The sequence below is a fragment of the Anolis carolinensis genome, chromosome 1 (genome assembly GCF_035594765.1).
Source record: "Anolis carolinensis isolate JA03-04 chromosome 1, rAnoCar3.1.pri, whole genome shotgun sequence".
Taxonomy (NCBI): domain Eukaryota; kingdom Metazoa; phylum Chordata; class Lepidosauria; order Squamata; family Dactyloidae; genus Anolis; species Anolis carolinensis.
The window spans coordinates 331,636,851-331,654,435 of record NC_085841.1 but is presented as its reverse complement, the minus strand read 5'-3'; the positions used below and the strand labels follow the sequence as shown (position 1 = coordinate 331,654,435).

Genomic DNA, 17,585 nt, shown 5'->3' with positions numbered 1-17,585 from the left:
CACATACCAATGTTAGTAGTACGAAGGGCATCATGGGTATGTATTTTGCTTTTATGGTAAGATGATTTAAGCAGATTCATTGCTACTCTTTTCTTCTAAATCTATGTCTTCTATCTCAGTCGATTTGTGGAGCAGAGTTCCAAGACTGTCCCTTATTTGGGAAGATGACACAGGCTCAGTAATGGTGTTGAATGCTACCTATGTTCAATCAAATGGATTGCACTGTCCTTTATTCTCAGTACCATCGAACACTTGAGGTTTCCTTCAACAAATGTCAACAGAAATGCCCAAAGGATCCCATTAAGCTCTCTGAGGGTTTCTTTCACCTTGCATGAGTTAGCATCACGCTGTGTAAACATGTGGAGCTCAACCCCAGGCGCCCGCTGGGTGAAGTAACTTTATTCAAGGCACAGTCATAGCAATAAAGAAAACAAGATACAGAACTCTGGCACATTCCTATAGGGCAAAAGCCAAGGGAAAGACAAGAGACCAGAACTTCCCAGAGACACCAGACCCATTTAGAGGTACTTTGCCTCACTGAAATAGAAGCAGCTATGAAGAAGGCCTTGAGGTTTGCTACATTGGCAAGTGAACAGACAAAAACATCATTTCATGGGTCTCTGGGATCTGCATAAGGAACAATATACTCTGTCCACAGCACTAGACCTGATCACCCCAAGAAAGCAGGCAGAAATGACACTAGATAAATATAGGATGGAGAAAACCAAGTTGTATGTTGATAGTGTTATTAGTAATTGGTTCCCCTCAAGTGAGACATGTTCTGGAGTTGTACACCTCTCAAATCTACTTGCCACTCTTGGCATGGTTTAACACTACAAACACAGCACCTTCCCTCCCATTTACCGAAATTATCCATAATATTGAAAGTATCCTCTTTCTTCTCATTTTGGTAGATCTGGGAAGCTAGCTGCTGGCCCCTTGATGACGAAAGCAATGACCACCATTTCCGATCTGGGGATTTTGAATGCCAACCCAGGGAACAGCCCACAGGACTAGTGATGGTGCCCAAATGGAATCTGAGTTTTGATTGAGGTGGTGAATTATCATCAGAGTTTGGAAAAATTATTTTTTCCTTCCAAGTGACAATGTTCTAAAATCAGCATGATTCTGGGATCTGTAGTCCAAAAACCCTTTCCAATAATTATTATTCTATCAAAAACAATTATATTGTTTATTATATTGGCCAATTATATTGGCACTTCAATTATATTGGCACTTACTCAGACAAAAGCATCACTATTATGGTATTAATAAGGTGTGCTTTCCAGCTGTGTATGTTTTGAAGCATGGACTCAGGGTTAATCCCAAATGTATGGCTTTGATGGGGACAGTATTGATTCAAGGACTGAAAATGTAACACAATAGCAACTTTACTAAGCTCGGCAGATGTCTACAATATTCTTCCTTGATGTAGTCCTGACCTTTAATTCTCTATAGTTTACTTCAAGTTGTAAAAGTCTTTGTCATGGGAGAAACAAATGTATGAGATGGTGTCTCTGAAATATTATTTAAGTAAAGAATGATACCAAACATTGCTAAAGGCAGTTAAGTCAGAATGGATGCACGTATCCTGAAATCTGGATTCTACTAGCTTTTGGAACAGGGTTGTGGTTTTGGCATTCTAGATATGTTGAACTTCAGTGCTCGTCTGCCATAACTACCATGGTCTATAGGAAAGTTTATGGTAGATCAAACAGCTGGAGGGCTGAGGGTTTCCCCATCCACATTGTGGAAGATGGAAGCTTACCACCCCACTTTCAGAATCCTGCTATTACTTTATTTCCAACCATCTGCTTGATGTATTCCCTGACCATTTGCCTTGGAACATTTTCCAAGTGTTCTTTCTACTAGGATAGTTCCCTGTTCTGCCCATTTGCCACTTTCACCACTGGAATCACAGACACTAATGATATTAACAGTTTTTGCAACAAAATAATACATACAGTAGACACAGTTAAATGCCATCAGTTAAGGATGCAAAGAATAAGACAAAAAATTAAGGAGATTGCATTTCACCAACAATTAGTATGTTTTCCAACAACAGAATATTCTAATTTGCAAATTAACTCTGTTTACTTTCTGATGACCAATTACAACACCAAGCACACTGGGACACATTACATGAAGATGAATGTATGTGTTAGGAAACAGATGAATTTTGCCACTAAGGGGTGTAACGTTTGGCATTATTAATTTGTTTAACCCACAGAATGTGGAAACCATTTATTGTATATTATCTGTGAAATCCCAAGGAAAGAAACCATCCTTCTTCTGAACATTTAACAGTTAAATGCTACTCCCAGGGATATAAAGCTGAATGGTGCTTCTGCTTGACTTCAGTTAGCAGCTCAGTGAAAACAGATTCATCTGATTTAGGGCTCTTCCTTTAATCTGGATCAAAGATTGGAACAATGGTACAAAGAGTCTCATCTTGTGTGAATTAGATGGATCCTAAACTTTATTCAATTTACATTACCATTAGTGGAGACATTTTCTAATGTATTAGTTAATTATTAGTTTTAAGAAAAATCTGCAGGGACATGATATATAAACTACTACCATTCACCATTACTCCTTAATGTCACAACTTGATTTCGGTTGTAGAACAAATTACCATTTTCCGTCTGGTTGTTTCCAATTGCTTTGAACTGCAAATCCCACATTTCAGTTGTTCTCTAGGAATTGTGTGATTTCTAAAACAAAACATCTGGATGCTGCGAGGCTGCGGAAGATTATTGTAAAGCATGGCATGTAACATACCACCAGTTATGTTCTCTCACTAATCTGCTTCTCTCTTCTTTCTTTCCATATCCTACACTTCAACAGATATGCTGTTCTCTCACCCATAAAACAATGTGGACTGTACTGTCTGGATTGCAGAATATTATTAAGGAATTTAAGAGCTAATGAGATTCATTGAAATGTATGAGATTAAGCAGGGATTTGGCTACGGGGGGCCAAACGAGGGCATTGCCTACCCCCCCACCCCAATTCTATCTCACCAAGTCAAATTTTCCTTGAGTTCCCAAATTATGCATTGAAGTATTTTAAACAAAACTGCATTAGTATTCTAGTATCTGTGGTATTCACATTCTCTCTGTAATTTAGCCTGCTCTTTTCTCAAATGCATTGTGGCTGGAATACTGTTTGGGGTTCACACCTTTGTAAGTGGATTTAGAATTCCACAGTTGCCTAACATCCATATCCAGTAGACTGCTGCTGTTATGGTCCTATGTAGCAGAGCCAGAAAAAGTGCCCTCCCCCCAAAAAGTGCTTTCTTAGAGGGCCTATGCATCGCTTTCTCCCATATGGTACAACTGCAGGCTCTCTTTGAAAAGCGATCTGTTGTAGTTTGAGCCACCTAATTGAGGAGACACTTTTCATGAGTGCCTTCTGTATCCACAATGCAGGGCAAACAATACTATTACATGCCGATTTTTCCATAGTTAAAATGAGGGGGTAGATCAAACAAACAAAAGAATAACTACATTGCATAGACAAGATATGATTCAGTTCAAAGGACTTCAAAGATGCTGAACACATTCCATAATGGACACACATTATTTAGTGCAAACACACTCAAAAGCGCAGTGTCTGTCTGCAAAATACTTAGGTCCTGGCCAGGGTAGTGTAGTAGTTTGAGCATTGGACTGAAAATCTGCAAATACCCAATCAGTCATAGAAATCCACATGGCTCACAGGAAAGGCTCATAGGAAAATAAATACAAATTTGAATAAAGCTATCCAAGAAAACTCCTGACAGCCTCACTTTATGGTCACCATAAGTCAGAAATCATGATTAAAAGAAAAGATGGCAAATCTACTTTATCACCACACACAGGAATTCGGTCCCAGACTTCAAAGTCTTTTGCTTTGAACAACAAGCCAGCCTGTTTCACTTTCTCCAGCATACTTAAAAAACTCCTTAATGCTCTTTCCAACTAATCTGTAAAGAAATACAGGCAGTCCCCGAGTTACAAGCATCTGCGTTACATATGACTCCTAGTTACAAACAGGGGTGAGACAACAGGAAGTAAGAAGGGAAATTCACTCCCAGAAGAGTTCTCATGGGGAAAAGGTGTCTCCACTGAAGCTTTATCACAAATCCTTGTTTCCACAACAACCCCAAATTTTCAAAGTCCAATTGTCACAGGGAGAGAAAGTGAGGTGAAATCTTCTGATCAGGAACAGAGATAGCAAAACCAATCTTACAGGAGTGTTTATTCAATAAAAATGGGCTGGAGTTACACTTAAAATGTGCCTGCTCTGATTTACATACAAACTCAACAAGAGCCTACAGAACCTATCTTGTTCTGTGTGTGCCTGTATACATTGTATATGTATACATATACATACAGGCATTGCCTATATACACATTTTAGAACATTCTTGCCCATCCTGGGATAGTATTGTCCTGCTTGCATTCACTAGCAACCGACAGTTAGCACTATCCCCTATGATTTTATCATGTCTCTTCTTAAAGATGTGCAAGCTGATGGTTATCTCTACATCCCATGGTAGCAAATTCCACAGTTTAGCTATGGGTCTTGTTAATATATACTACCTGTTTACTCCATGTTAAATCTCCCCAATTCCGAAGATGTTTCACATTCTGACTCCTATCCTAAGTTGTTCTCAAAAGAGTAACCTCTTAAAAGATTATACTTAGATATTCAGATTTATAACCAGGTTGGCTTGAAAACAATTCTGATAGCTTTTAATGGAATCTACTTCCTGAATGTTAAGTGGAATTCAAAAACAAAAGTATGTTTTTCTTTGCATAGAGATTGAATTCCTATGCATTTTTAGACTTTAGATATGCCTTGCACAAAATAGGCTGTGAAGGTTTCTGCTTTACAACGAAAACCTCTTATGCTTTCAATAGTTGTGTGACAGGCAAAAATCTATTAAAGGATAACAATAGTTTGTGGAAAACTCTTCCTAGTTGTACCATCAATGGCTAAAGCCTGGGAAATTTACTTTTCCTAGCAGCATGGCTAGTGTTCATACAGGCTGTGGGATTCTGGAAAGATATAATATCATTAAGAATAATGACAGAGATCCAGCATCAAACATGTAGAGCATTTATTCTCTAACTTCCCATCTGATCTTTGAAACCCACCTTGAAAGCAAGTCCTCCAACTGGTGAAGGTCTGTGTTGCTGTCAATGGGGTGCTGAAGTATGGAATGACCAGCCCCCTCTCACCAGTGAGTAAAGCTGAGGTGAAGAGTTGCAAGAGGTCCCCAGAAGGGTCCCTGCTTCTGTCCTTGAGTATTACTTGCCAGCGGGACTAAGCTAATCACATTATCCTTCAATGCCTCACTTGGCAATAGACATGTTACTCTGAATTGATGGTTTTCAAAATAGGCTTCAGGGCCATTTGTGATCATGATGATAAGAGTCATGATTACAAATGAGAATACAAAGTAGCTACAATGATCTAAGGACTTCATCTCATGGATTTAGGGCTCTGTTTCCATGTGCTTTGGAACGGGGTCCCATGGAAGTCCCATTGAGGCCATCACATGATGTAAGGGCACTTCCGGTGGGACTCTGGAGCTCTGTTTCCACAGCACATAGAAACAAAGCCCTAAATACATCTTCAGGAGTTGAGGAACATCTGACTCCAAACGGAGAAAAGTGGTGGAAAGATGGACATCAACATAGAAAGGACGTGGGATGGCTGGCCATCCCAGAAGACGGGGAAGGATAGGAGGAAATGGGATAAAATGGTTCCCTCCACTTTCTCTTGCTTTCCCTCTGCTTGTTGGATGAAGATCTAAGTCCAACTAAGACTAACAGGAGACCAGCCAATGTTTGCAAGCTGAATGTTCAGCTTGCTCAGTGAGAGGCACCACTCAAGGCAGAAGGGCTATTCTAGAAAAAAGTTGGCACATCTCTATTGGCACCTTTTCTTGTCTTTTAAGCCTTAATTTACAAGTAGTTTTTAAGTCATCACATAACAGGTGTTAGAATATCACCACAAGAGACTAACCTCAACTGCCTCGGTCCTAGAAAATTAGTTGAACATGCTCAGCAAGATGAATGAAAGATAACTAATGAATGGTCCAGGATATTATGCAATTTAACTAGAAAATGCTCTGTTTTACATCAGCAGGTCTAAACAAAACAAATACCCATGCATTAATCCAAACACAAAGTAATTATGATAACCACACCTATCCTTGCAACAATCTTTCTGTAGATGATTGAGGTGTGGTGTCTCATGCAGGCTAGATGCTGGCAACTTTGAACATGCTGATTATGGTCACTTAAGGGCAGAGACCTCATTTCTGCCTGTCTCAGATGTCAAGCAAGATGGGATTGTAGTCCAGCAATAGGTTCAAACATGTCTCTGCCACTTGAGGCTCTCTGGAGGTTGTATAACAGTCCCATCTTCCCCAAATGTTGGCCATACCTGCTAGGGTGATATGCACTGGAATCAAACAGATTCCACCCTCATAATGTAGAAAGATCTCAAATATGTACACAAACATTAGATAAAACTGGTATGAGTCAAACCCTTCTCTCCCACAATATGATGATCAGTCCTGTGCCCACCCTGTTATAGACTGTGAGAGGATGTAGTTCTTTCCACTCATATGCCCCTTTTATTCTAAAAGTTTGCTTTTATTCCCAGTTTTTCTGGGACTGCAGCACATCTGGATTTACACACACAAAGTTAACATCTCCCATCTAGTTTTGTCTTCAGCTTCAATATAACCCCCTTCTCATTTGCTTCCCTCTCCAAACCAGAAACTACTTTCTTATTTGGGCCAACAGGCAGCAAAATGTGAACATGAGAAATTCTTCTGGAAGTCAAGCACAGAACACAGATCTAGAAAAACAGGCAAATCAATCGTCTCACTTGGGCCAAAGAGGCAAGGCGAGTCTCTCTCAAAGACAGTGGATTTGGGTAAAAGCAACAATTGCAGCAGTAGCTAAAGGGCACATTTTTTAAAAAAGGCTAAGGATCTGTGGCTTGCAAGACGAGTCTCCAAGGGTCCTTGTGTTATTCAGGAAACACACAGGCTCTTCAACTGATGCATTACAACAAGCTGCACGGTCATCTTAAATGACCCTAACTAGGCACTTGCCATTCCACTCTTCCCGCCAGAGCTCAGAAACATTTTTTGGCTACGGTGCCCAGAACCCACTAATAAGGATTCCAAAACTTCTAGTCCAAAGAAGTACTTTTCCCAGCTCTGTTTCCTACCCACCCTCCAAAATATTTGTAATAAAGTTCATAGCTACCATAGCCATCACATTTCATTTCTTTTCCTCTTGCTGCAATGAGCAGAAGGCATAACACTACAGAACGCTGCTGCTATGAAAAATAATGTAAAAGGAAAAGCCAGAAAAAATGGTGGAGAAAGTGAGGAAGAGAGAAAATGGGACACATGAGATTTGAGAGAGTTTGTCAGAAGATGCAAGAAGAGCTAGGCAAGGAGAGTCTTTGTGGCCCTGGAACAGGATGCAAGGTGACACGTGGAACACACTGTGGAAGAGCTGGAGCAAAGGATGGAAGTAACACTGCCTTCCGAGGAACTTTTCCATCATTCTTTCTCTCTGCCAAAGAGTTGATCTGTTAGCCCAACAGCGTGGCTAAGAGATGTGCAGCATCTAAAGGTTCATCGTGCATCCACCTGCCTGGTTCCAGATCCTTGCTCAAGACCAGCTGACATCAGGACTGATATGACAGCTCAGAATTATCCAGACCTTGGGACATGAGGCTTCCCCTGGCACTCAACACTCAAATGTTTCTTCTTTGTCTGTCATGGCTCTGACAGGAAGTGGGGTCAATGGTAGTGCATTTGATTGTCCAGCACAGGCCTGGTCTGGTATTTATCCTCTGTGTTTTGCAGCTCTGTTTCAAAACTCTGCAGGCCACCCCCCTCCGGATTGTCTGCTTGCTCCAGACGGCCGCCCATTGTGCCATAGGACTGGTGAGCCGGAGAGGCTGCTGGCGTGAGGCTGAGTTCGGGCTCTTGAAGCACTGCAGCTACAAACATCTGAGACACAAAAAACAAGGAGATTACCTTCTGAGGCTCTTTATTTCCATAATCTTTACTGATAAACTAGGGATCTCCTTTACTGATATGCCAGGCCATGAGTCATATGGAACTTGGATATATATCTTGGGTTGCTATCAGATTGAGTAGAGACAGTCATGTAACTTTAATGCTTAAGGCACACCATAAACCAGTGGTGTCAAACATGTGGCCCTCCAGGTGTTTTGAACTTCAGCTCCCAGAATTCATGGCCATTGGACAGGTTGGCTAGGGTTTCTGGGAGCTGGAAGCCCAAACATCTGGAGGGCCAAAAGTTTGACACCTCTACCATAAACGTTTTGTCAGATGGAGTTATCCCTGCTCTCACCCTCCGCAGTCTGGTGATTATTGAGGCTACAGGAGCACTGGCTTGGACAACAGCTGGTAATCCCTAATCATACCTCAAATATACACCTGAGAGCTTTAAGCAAGGATAGATTATCAATGGTGCAATAGGAGTAAATGATCCAGAGCCATTAATAAGTTGGGGTCAATTATGGGGTTTTGCACCACACATAGACATAAACTTCCAGCCACTTCTACTTCTATTGGGGAAGCTTACAGCGGGCCCTAACAAACAGCAACAATTTCTCCCTATTCCTGGAGTACCCAAGCTTGCCCACTTTTCAAATAAAAGCATTACAACACTATAGTCAGGTTTGTTGTAAGGCAAATATAGAAGGTACTTACATTTGAATTTGGTGTTGAAGAGATGCTGCTCCTTTCAGTATCAATGAAAGCTCCCTCAGATTGTTCAGACATTTCCTTGCAGGTGAACAGGTTTGTAAAATAGGATGAAGAACAGAAAAATTCAAATGAATGTCCTATCCAAGGTTCCCTCAAATGAAGGTTCCTTTAAAGCAGGGATTGATTGCCTGTCTGGAATCTTGTTAGTGACATGTGTGCATGAGAGATTGGCTTATACACATGCATGTTTCTTTAGGATTGTAGGGCAAAATATTATTGCACAATATCCAACTTCCCTAGAGATACACGGGAAATAGGTCTCTGGTTTTGCTTGTTATTGAGGAGGTGAGGAAGGGTGAGAGGAAGTTCAAATTATATAGATCCCAGAGTATTCCATTCCCCCTACAAACACAGATGAGGTAATTCATCAATGTTTGAATTCACTCCTTACTTTTTCTCCTCTTTGCTGGTAAATAGTAGCAAAGGACTAGATAATGGCTCTTTGGACCCAGTCTCCCCAAAGGTGCACACAGGGGATGGCCACAGAATTGTGCAAGTGGAGCATTATGCTCACTACTTGATGTAAGAGCTCCATGTACCGCTGGACTAAAACTCTCATCATCCATGACCACTGATCATGCTGGAGGGGCAACATATGGAAAGCCACAGGTTCCTCAGCTGTATTCTGAAGAGCCTTTGACTTAGGATTGAATTTGGAAGTCAACAAATAATAATGAGTTCCAGGCCCATTCTGGTCAGCTAGACCAATGACACACTGAACATTCATTGTGTGGATCTGCAGATTCCAAAAAGTTAAGTGAGATTCATCGGTTGTGTATTTTAAAAAAAGAAATAATCTACATTAAAGGAGGACCAGCTGTAACAAAAATATGTAAGAGTTGCTAATATTTTAAATGGCAACCACAACTTTTTGTAAGTGAACTGAGCTTCTGAAGTCTTTCGTAATTCTTATTTGGGCCTCTCAGAATTCAGCACGTACATATATAATTTTTCTTTTCTAAGATGGCTTTAGTTATTGAATCTGAAAGTGTAAGATTTTGAACTCTTGTGGACATATGACTTCTTTCCCTTCTTTTTAATGCATTATTTTGCATTTATGATAAAATAGAATGAGTCTACATATTTCCATATGTCTTCATTACATTAATATATATTGTGAGGGGGATAGATCAATACACAAACCTATCTTTAGCCAAAAAAATATACAAAGTAGGGAAGGAATAGAGAACTTCAGGGCCTGAGGCCAAAATGTATGCTTCATTGGAGTCTTCTGAGCATCCCTGAATGGCATAAACTTCTTCTACATGTCAAGATTATCTAGAGGTTTCCCAAGTTTTCTGTTTTCCCCATACTAAGAGCTTTAAATGCTTCTCCTGTGGCTATTTCACGGGCAGTAAGAGCTAAAATGAAACTATGTTTGTTTTTTCATAATTTTCATAAATGATTGCCTTTAGCCCTGTCAATCATGGGAATGTGCCATCCTGGGGTAGTAGTATATTAGTCTAGAACTATGGAGACCAGGGTGTGATTTCCCACTCATCTATAGAAACCCACTGGGTGACTTTGGGCAAGCCACACACTCTCAGCCTCAGATGAAGCAAAGGTAAACTCCTTCTGAATAAATCTTGCCAAGAAAACCCCATGATAGGCTCGACATAAGTGGGAGACAACTTGAAGGCCCACAACGAAGACAATCTCTGAAATTAAACTTCTCCTTTAGATTCGAAGAGGTTAACGTAAGGCTTCCTACTGAAAGTGATTTGGGAATAAGCTTATAAGAACACTGATGTATCTTCCAAAGAACGTGGGAACTATTTTACAGCTTTTGGATTCTCGGTGTGTGCCTCAAGTGGAAGCCAGTTTCACGTACACAAACAGGCATGATGCCACAAAGAGCACAATAATCATGGGGCATGTTCTGGACTTTCCTAACCTGGTAACTGGAAGGCTTCCTTGGATGTAGCTTCCGAAAACACAGGCCGAAGATGGAAGAAAAGATGCAGCAAAGAAGGACCACACAGGTGAAGATGGTGATGGGGTGGCTGTAGCCTAAAGCATTGAAGAACAGAGAAACAGCATCACACAACTAGTATTGTTTTGCTTTCCATGGAATTCACATTTTTATAAGTGTAAGTTTGTTTAGTCCTGTTTCTGTATCCGTTTGTACCTTTAAAAAATGCAGTTCACAAACCCCAAAACTTCCATGTGTAATTTTTTCTAATACACACATTTCTAGCAAGGAATTTAGAGGTAAATAGTTCATGCAGAAAGTTTTTTAAAAAGGCTTCTGTGGTGCATTTTATTTTAAAAATTAAAACTTAGATCAGATTTTTAATACGATAGCTAATGGTTTTTTAATTATCAGCTTCTCAGTTACATCTTGTTTTAACCTTGTTGTAAGCCACTTTGGGTCCCATCACAGGAGAAAAGTGGTATATGGAGGAATTAATCATTTAAATGAATTGAAGGCTGAAAAAAATAGATTTGTGGGCCATATTAGTATGAGGGCTCAACTCTGTTTCCTCTATATCAAATAAAAGGCCTTTGGCATATATTGAGAGTTCCTATGGGCTAGTCATCATCACCCTCAAAGCAAGCCTTGTGACCATTTTCCAACTCAACAAATCCCTGCACCAGTACAAATGTACCTCATGTTTATATAAACATAGTTTCTGTGTTTTCACAGAACAGCAAGTTCACATGTCAGGCTCCAGCAACCTTTCCTTCTACACCTTCCAAGTATTTTTGATCACAGTTCTTGGTCATTCTTTTAACGAAGTAAAAGCTGCAAAGGGTCAAGTCATTTGAGCTTCCCAATTTCCTATTTTTAAAACATGTACCAGAGAGGACCAAAAGCACACAAGTCTAGAAATCTACCTTAGAAAGTGGGTACCAAAAGTACAAACCCTTGTGTCATCTTTTTATTTCCTCCAATACCTGCACAGGCCTCCACTCTTTTCTCATTCACTGTCTTTATCCTCAGGGGACAAAAAACACAAATAGAGAGCCATGGAGCCCCAGAGCTCCATATCCTACATTTTCTGATGAGGATAGAAAACTAAAATCTGGGCCGAAGAGATTTTTCTCACAGGATTGTGCTGCCCGGCTTTGCCTCATATACAATAACAGAATGTTAGAGTTGGAGTGGACCACAAAGGCACAGGTAAAGCACTCCTGATAGATGCCCATCCAATCTCTGGCTAAAGATCTCCAAAAATGGAGAAGCCACTGTTAGATAAGCTCTTCCTAACATTTAGGTGGAACTAAAAAGCCATAGGCTTAAAAGAACTACATTTTTACAAGGCAGTCTCAATAACAGCCCCATACCCACCTAACCGGAGGATGGAGAAGAAGAGCAGAGAGAACATACAGAGCATGGGAGCCATCACCATCTGGCTCACGGCTGCTAAATGGATGTGCTGGTTCAGCTTGGTGGGCAGGTATACATAGTAAATGTTGTAACGGTCAACCATGTGCTTGAGCATCATGTATAGCAAACCTGTGTGCACAAAGAGAAAGTGATTTGAGACAAGGAGAACAAGCATTTAGAAAAGACACTGGGGCAGAGAGGATGACACAGAGATGTATAATGAAGCCTAGAATGATTTAGTGGGAGGACAATATAGCTCAGTGGCAGAGCACATATTTAACATGGAAGTTTATAAACCTGGAATACAAGTTCCTATCCAATACAAAGGATGGGAAAGACTTCTGTCTGGAACCTCAGTCAGAAAAGATAGTACTGGTCTACATGGAACCATGACAAGTATAGAGGCTGCTTTGCATTTTCTGTTTCTTTCATTATATGAAGACCCTACCATCTTGGAGACAAACCAGTTACCACAGGCAGCAAATTACCAGTGCCAAACAATATGACATTAAATATATAATCAAAATGCATTTCTGAATTCAGAAAGTGTGTCAATTCCCTCTGATCTGGGCCAGGAATTAAAGGGCAAATGGATCTTAAATCTTTTTTTTGCAATATTTTCCTGATAAAAATGCTTCGTCTTCCCTAAAAGCTGCTATTTGCACCCAATGAAGGAAGGAAGCAAAGTTTTCTTAGGTAAAGGTAAAGGTTTTCCTCTGACATTAAGTCTAGTCGTGTCTGACTCTGGGGGTTGTTGCTTTTATCCATTTCTAAGCCAAAGGACCAGCGTTGTCCATAGACACCTCCAAGGTCATGTGGCCGGCATAACTGCATGGAGCGCCATTACCTTCCCACTGGAGTGATACCTATTGATCTACTCACATTTGCATGTTTTCAAACTGCTAGGTTGGCAGAAGATGGGGCTAACAACAGGAGCTCACCCCATTCCCCAGATTCGAATCGCTGACCTTTTGGTCAGCAAGTTCAGCAGCTCAGCGGTTTAATCCATCAGGGGCTCTAAGTTTTCTTGGAGAGAATGTGAGCAAAATTGCAATTGGAGATAATGGGGGAGTGTTTAGTCCCCAATCCAGATTAGGATTTTGATCGCTACTTCTCTCTTGCTCTCCTTGCTTCCTTTGTCCCCTCCATTTATAGATACAGATTTTCCAACATCCCCTTGTCACAGGCAAAAGATTTTCTCAATGAATTGCAGTCTCGAGTGGTTTCCTGTTGTCATCATCCCCTGTTTATGCTCAGTTCTATTGCCCAGGGAACAATCACCAATGGAAGTAGCAATTTATGGTCTGTGTTCTTTCCCAACATTATGATAAGTGAGATAATGGATAATGGTCTTCCTCGAGTATATCTATGCTGTAGAAATAATTCACTTTAACTGCTACGGCTGAATGCTATGGAATATTGGGAACTGTAGCTTGGTGAGGCACCAGCACTATTTGGAAGAGTTTGTATTGCTATTGGTCCCATGATTTGACAGCACTGAGTCGTGGCAGTTAAAGCCAAACTGTATTCTAAACTGTAGATTCACTTCTAGTAGCTAAGCTGTGTGGAACTTAATAAGTACAAAACAAGTTTTTCCCTTCAATTTCAACTACTACTTCAATAAGATCTGAGTTCTACTCATAGCTTTTAAGTTCTACCTGCCCACTACCTTTCCTGCAAAGTATGAGGAAAATCATACTTTTGTTTTCCTGTTTATAATCTGTTTTTTCTTTTTTGCATATGCTTTATAACAAAAAATAACAAAACTATATTTTTTAAATGTGATAGAAAACTGTTATGGCAGCTCCAGGGCTAACATACTTTTTCTCCTCCTGTCTGGAGCATCTCAGAGGAGCAGGGGGTTCTGGGGCCATTGGCAGTGGCTTTACTCACAGTTGGCATGCCTCCTTCAACATGTTTAGAACTATTTCAGTGTTTACAATGAAAAAGGTTTCCTACTTCTAGCCTGAAGTCAAAGATCAGCAAACATGCATGAAAGGGTTTCACATTGTTATCGTTTGACCAGCAGTTCGGATCTTAGCTGTGTAGATTTTGAAAATGTTGCTTTTAATTGTGCTGTAGGTAAAATAATCCTGTCTTTTCCTCTGAATGTAAACCCGGCAAAAATCAGGCACAACCGTAATTTACCTATGTATCTTGGTCCATGCATAATGCTGTCTGCCTAAGGCACTGTCTCTCCTAAATAATTAGAGTGACCTTTATTTAGCTACTTTTCTATCATGCCAGGTGAATATATCAATGGTATTCAAAAATGCAGAAACTGGTTATTTAAAAGGGATTGTCAAGGATCAATTAACAAGGAGCTTTATTTTTCTGCCTACCAATAGAGTAGGAGGTTAAGACTATAGGACAGGAGATTTTGGGTACAGGCAAATATACTTACCAAAGGGAACAATAATGGGGCAGGTGATGCTATAAGTCATAACAACAGCAAATACACAGCAAATCCAGGCATACTCCAGTCCAAATTGGAAGTCATAAGCTTGGTTCTGAAGAAAACACAGTAGCATATTTTATAATTTCATGTTGAGTTGAGTGTGAAAAACATTGGTGAGTGTAGGACAGCACATTCTAAAGGACCTGTGTGGATTTAACCACATTCAGAATTGAGATTTTACATTTGAACACAAAATTAATGTTTAAGGATTGGCCAAAAAAGCTTCAAACCCCAACGTAGAACTACATTTTAAGAAGGATTGAAAAGTGTGGCTTTTATAACTTGAAAAATTGTTGCTGTTTGGTGTCTTCAAGTAATTTCTGACTTGTTGTGAGCCTAAGACAACTATATAATGGAGATTTCTTGGCAAGATTTGTTTAGAAGGGATTGGCCCTTGCCTTTCTCTGAGGCAGAGAGAGTGTGACTTGCCCAAGGTGGCCCAGTGAGTTCTCATGGTTAAATGGGAGTTTGAATCTTAGTTTCCTAGTGTCTAAATTCAACTCTCAAACTACTTCACCATGCTGGTTCTTTTAACCATTAATTTGGCTAATGTTTTGACTGAGTAAACAATAGTTAAGGAAACTTCTTTCTTGCTTGAATAGTGACAAGTACGGTCTTGCTACGAAGTTCTCAGACTTGCCCTCAACTACTCACAGCACACTTTCGTTGTTGTTGTTGTTGTTGTTGTTGTTGTTGTTGTTATTGTTGCATCATAAACAGGGATAAGACATCATGGTTAAATACTGTCTATTCTGGGCTGAATAGAATTTTGTGAGGTTCCTACTTTACAAGTTGCTTCATCTTTTTGTTAGTGGAATCCTTTTCCAAGGTTTATTTTCATCTTTTCAAATCATTTTGACACAACAATGAAAAAGTATCTTTCTTTAAAAACAAAGCTCAGCTACTCAAGAAGTAAAATGTGGCTTTGGAAATAAAGGCTGCACAGCATGTTTAAACTCCGCTGATATACATGGAATATAATCATACCAATAAAGCTTGTCTCAAATTGGCACTTCTCATAATCACCTAGAGAAGCTGATTTTTGAGCCCCTCCTCATATAAACTAGAGGTGCATGAGGCAGGATATGTTTCTAGATCTCTAGAGTTTTGTGAGTCTGGAATTTTCTCTGAACAAGACATAATTCTTGGGAATTGGAGATATTTAGGGAAACCCACTCGCAATAAGAATGCTGTAGAATTTCTACCACATTCATGTGCATTTGACTGAGGAAAAAATAAAACCACAGACCCGCTTGATATGGAGCCTTTCTGGTTCAGACTTAGCCAAACAGATCCGTGTAGCATAGACAACGAGTCCAGGGATGCGCATAAGTGCCATGGCTGTCCCTATCAGGCTGGTGGTGATGACATAGTTGACAAAGAAAGCACCATTATCAGGGAGGAAAACACATCTGTTGACAGAAAAAATTGGGGAAGGTGGCAGAGAGAGAAGGAGCGAGAAAATTTAAATGAACATTTAAATACAGTTGGCTTTCCACATTTGTGGATTTAATTTTTGCACATTTTATTATTTGCATATTTTATCAATATGGTATCTCTAGAAATATATAGGCCTCCAGTTCAAATCTATGATCACATTCTCTTTAGGAATCTCTAGGTCATCCAGTATGATTCTATGGTCAAGCTCTGGCAGAGACTTACACTGGAGAATCTAAAGAAGGAGTGTTTTTACAGGTTATTAAAAAAAATAGTATTTTTAAATTCACATTTCTCCCACTAGCTTCCCTTAGCTATGTGAAAGTGGAGGGCCTAATGTACTAGGGATTTCCTGATTTTCCGGTTGTGAATCAAGGATACAAACACACACACACGTCTCAGTGACTTCCAGGTTAGTAAAGCATCTTGGATAGCTCCTTAAAAATAAGATAAATCCCAGGCTGGAATCATCATTGCACGAACACAGAGGCCACCAAGGAAGAAAGAAGTCTTATCACTAGTGATCAAGCCGATGACCCCTCTTACATACACGCAAACATATATTCGCACCATATTCAACAATACTCACTGAAACCGTATGTCTGCATGATCCAAAAAGTTATTGTCAAAGAGCCAACGAAAGAAAAGATCCAAACTACAGAGGAAGAACAGAGAACAGAAACAGATTAGAAGTTTATTTTCTGTAAGAATACACACACACACGGCCATGCAACTGAACTGAGAATAGATTCTGCTCAGTTACTTGAACTGAGGAACCCACACTCTCTGTATGTTGTTGGCCTGAAACTTGTTTCATCCCTTTAAAGCAATGCTGGCTAGGACTGATGGGAGTTCATTTATAGTATTTATTTACAGTATTTAAATACGTTGCAGTCCAATTTCTAAAGAGTCACCTTTCTCAACCTATGGTTTACTGCAATTACAGGTTCTTTAATTGAGAATCTGATTGTGATGTACTATGCCTCCCATATCACTGAACATAATGTGAAATCAGAAAACCATCCACTGAATAAATCCTGTTAAACACTTATCTAGATTCTGACAGTTGGAGGCCCAAACAGCTGGAAGGCTGCATTCTGAGGATGCCTGATCTAGAGGATGGTCTCAATAGGAGAAACTGTTCACAATTTACATTTATATTGTTCAAGATTTATGAGAAAACCATACTAGCTTCTTGCTAGATCTCTACAGCAAATAGGCCATAACACAGTCTGGGGAAACTGGCTAGAAATGGTTGATGTTGAATGGGTGTGAGTCTGGGTTCCTTGATAGCTAACAATTGTCCTCTAAGGGCAATATAAATAGCACATTACTGCTAAAGGTATTTTATACATCATAGATGGACTAGTCAAATGTACTCATGTTTTAGGACAGACACTGAAACTGATGTTTAGCGGAAATCATATTGACTTAAATAGCTCTACTTTAAAAGTATGACCAAATCTTAAGTCCAGTATCATGGACTACCAGTAACATGTAAAATTCTCACTAAGTGACAATTTTCCAGAAAGATTTCAC

General features: G+C 39.9%; 1 protein-coding gene across 8 annotated transcripts in view; it reads right to left on the bottom strand.

Annotated features, from left to right (window-relative positions):
* Positions 1 to 360: 360 nt before the first annotated feature.
* Positions 361 to 17,585, bottom strand: part of tmem63c (transmembrane protein 63C) — a 101,404-nt gene continuing 84,179 nt past the window's right edge. For all 8 annotated transcript variants that reach the window (XM_008120355.3, XM_008120479.3, XM_008120406.3 and 5 more), the window contains 7 exons: positions 16,636 to 16,701; positions 15,859 to 16,021; positions 14,556 to 14,661; positions 12,113 to 12,280; positions 10,715 to 10,830; positions 8,764 to 8,838; positions 361 to 8,034 (listed from right to left, as the gene is read on the bottom strand). In XM_008120355.3, the coding sequence (XP_008118562.1) occupies positions 7,822 to 8,034; positions 8,764 to 8,838; positions 10,715 to 10,830; positions 12,113 to 12,280; positions 14,556 to 14,661; positions 15,859 to 16,021; positions 16,636 to 16,701 (907 nt within the window). In that variant the 3' untranslated portion in view covers positions 361 to 7,821. The remainder of the gene's footprint in view (positions 8,035 to 8,763; positions 8,839 to 10,714; positions 10,831 to 12,112; positions 12,281 to 14,555; positions 14,662 to 15,858; positions 16,022 to 16,635; positions 16,702 to 17,585) is intronic.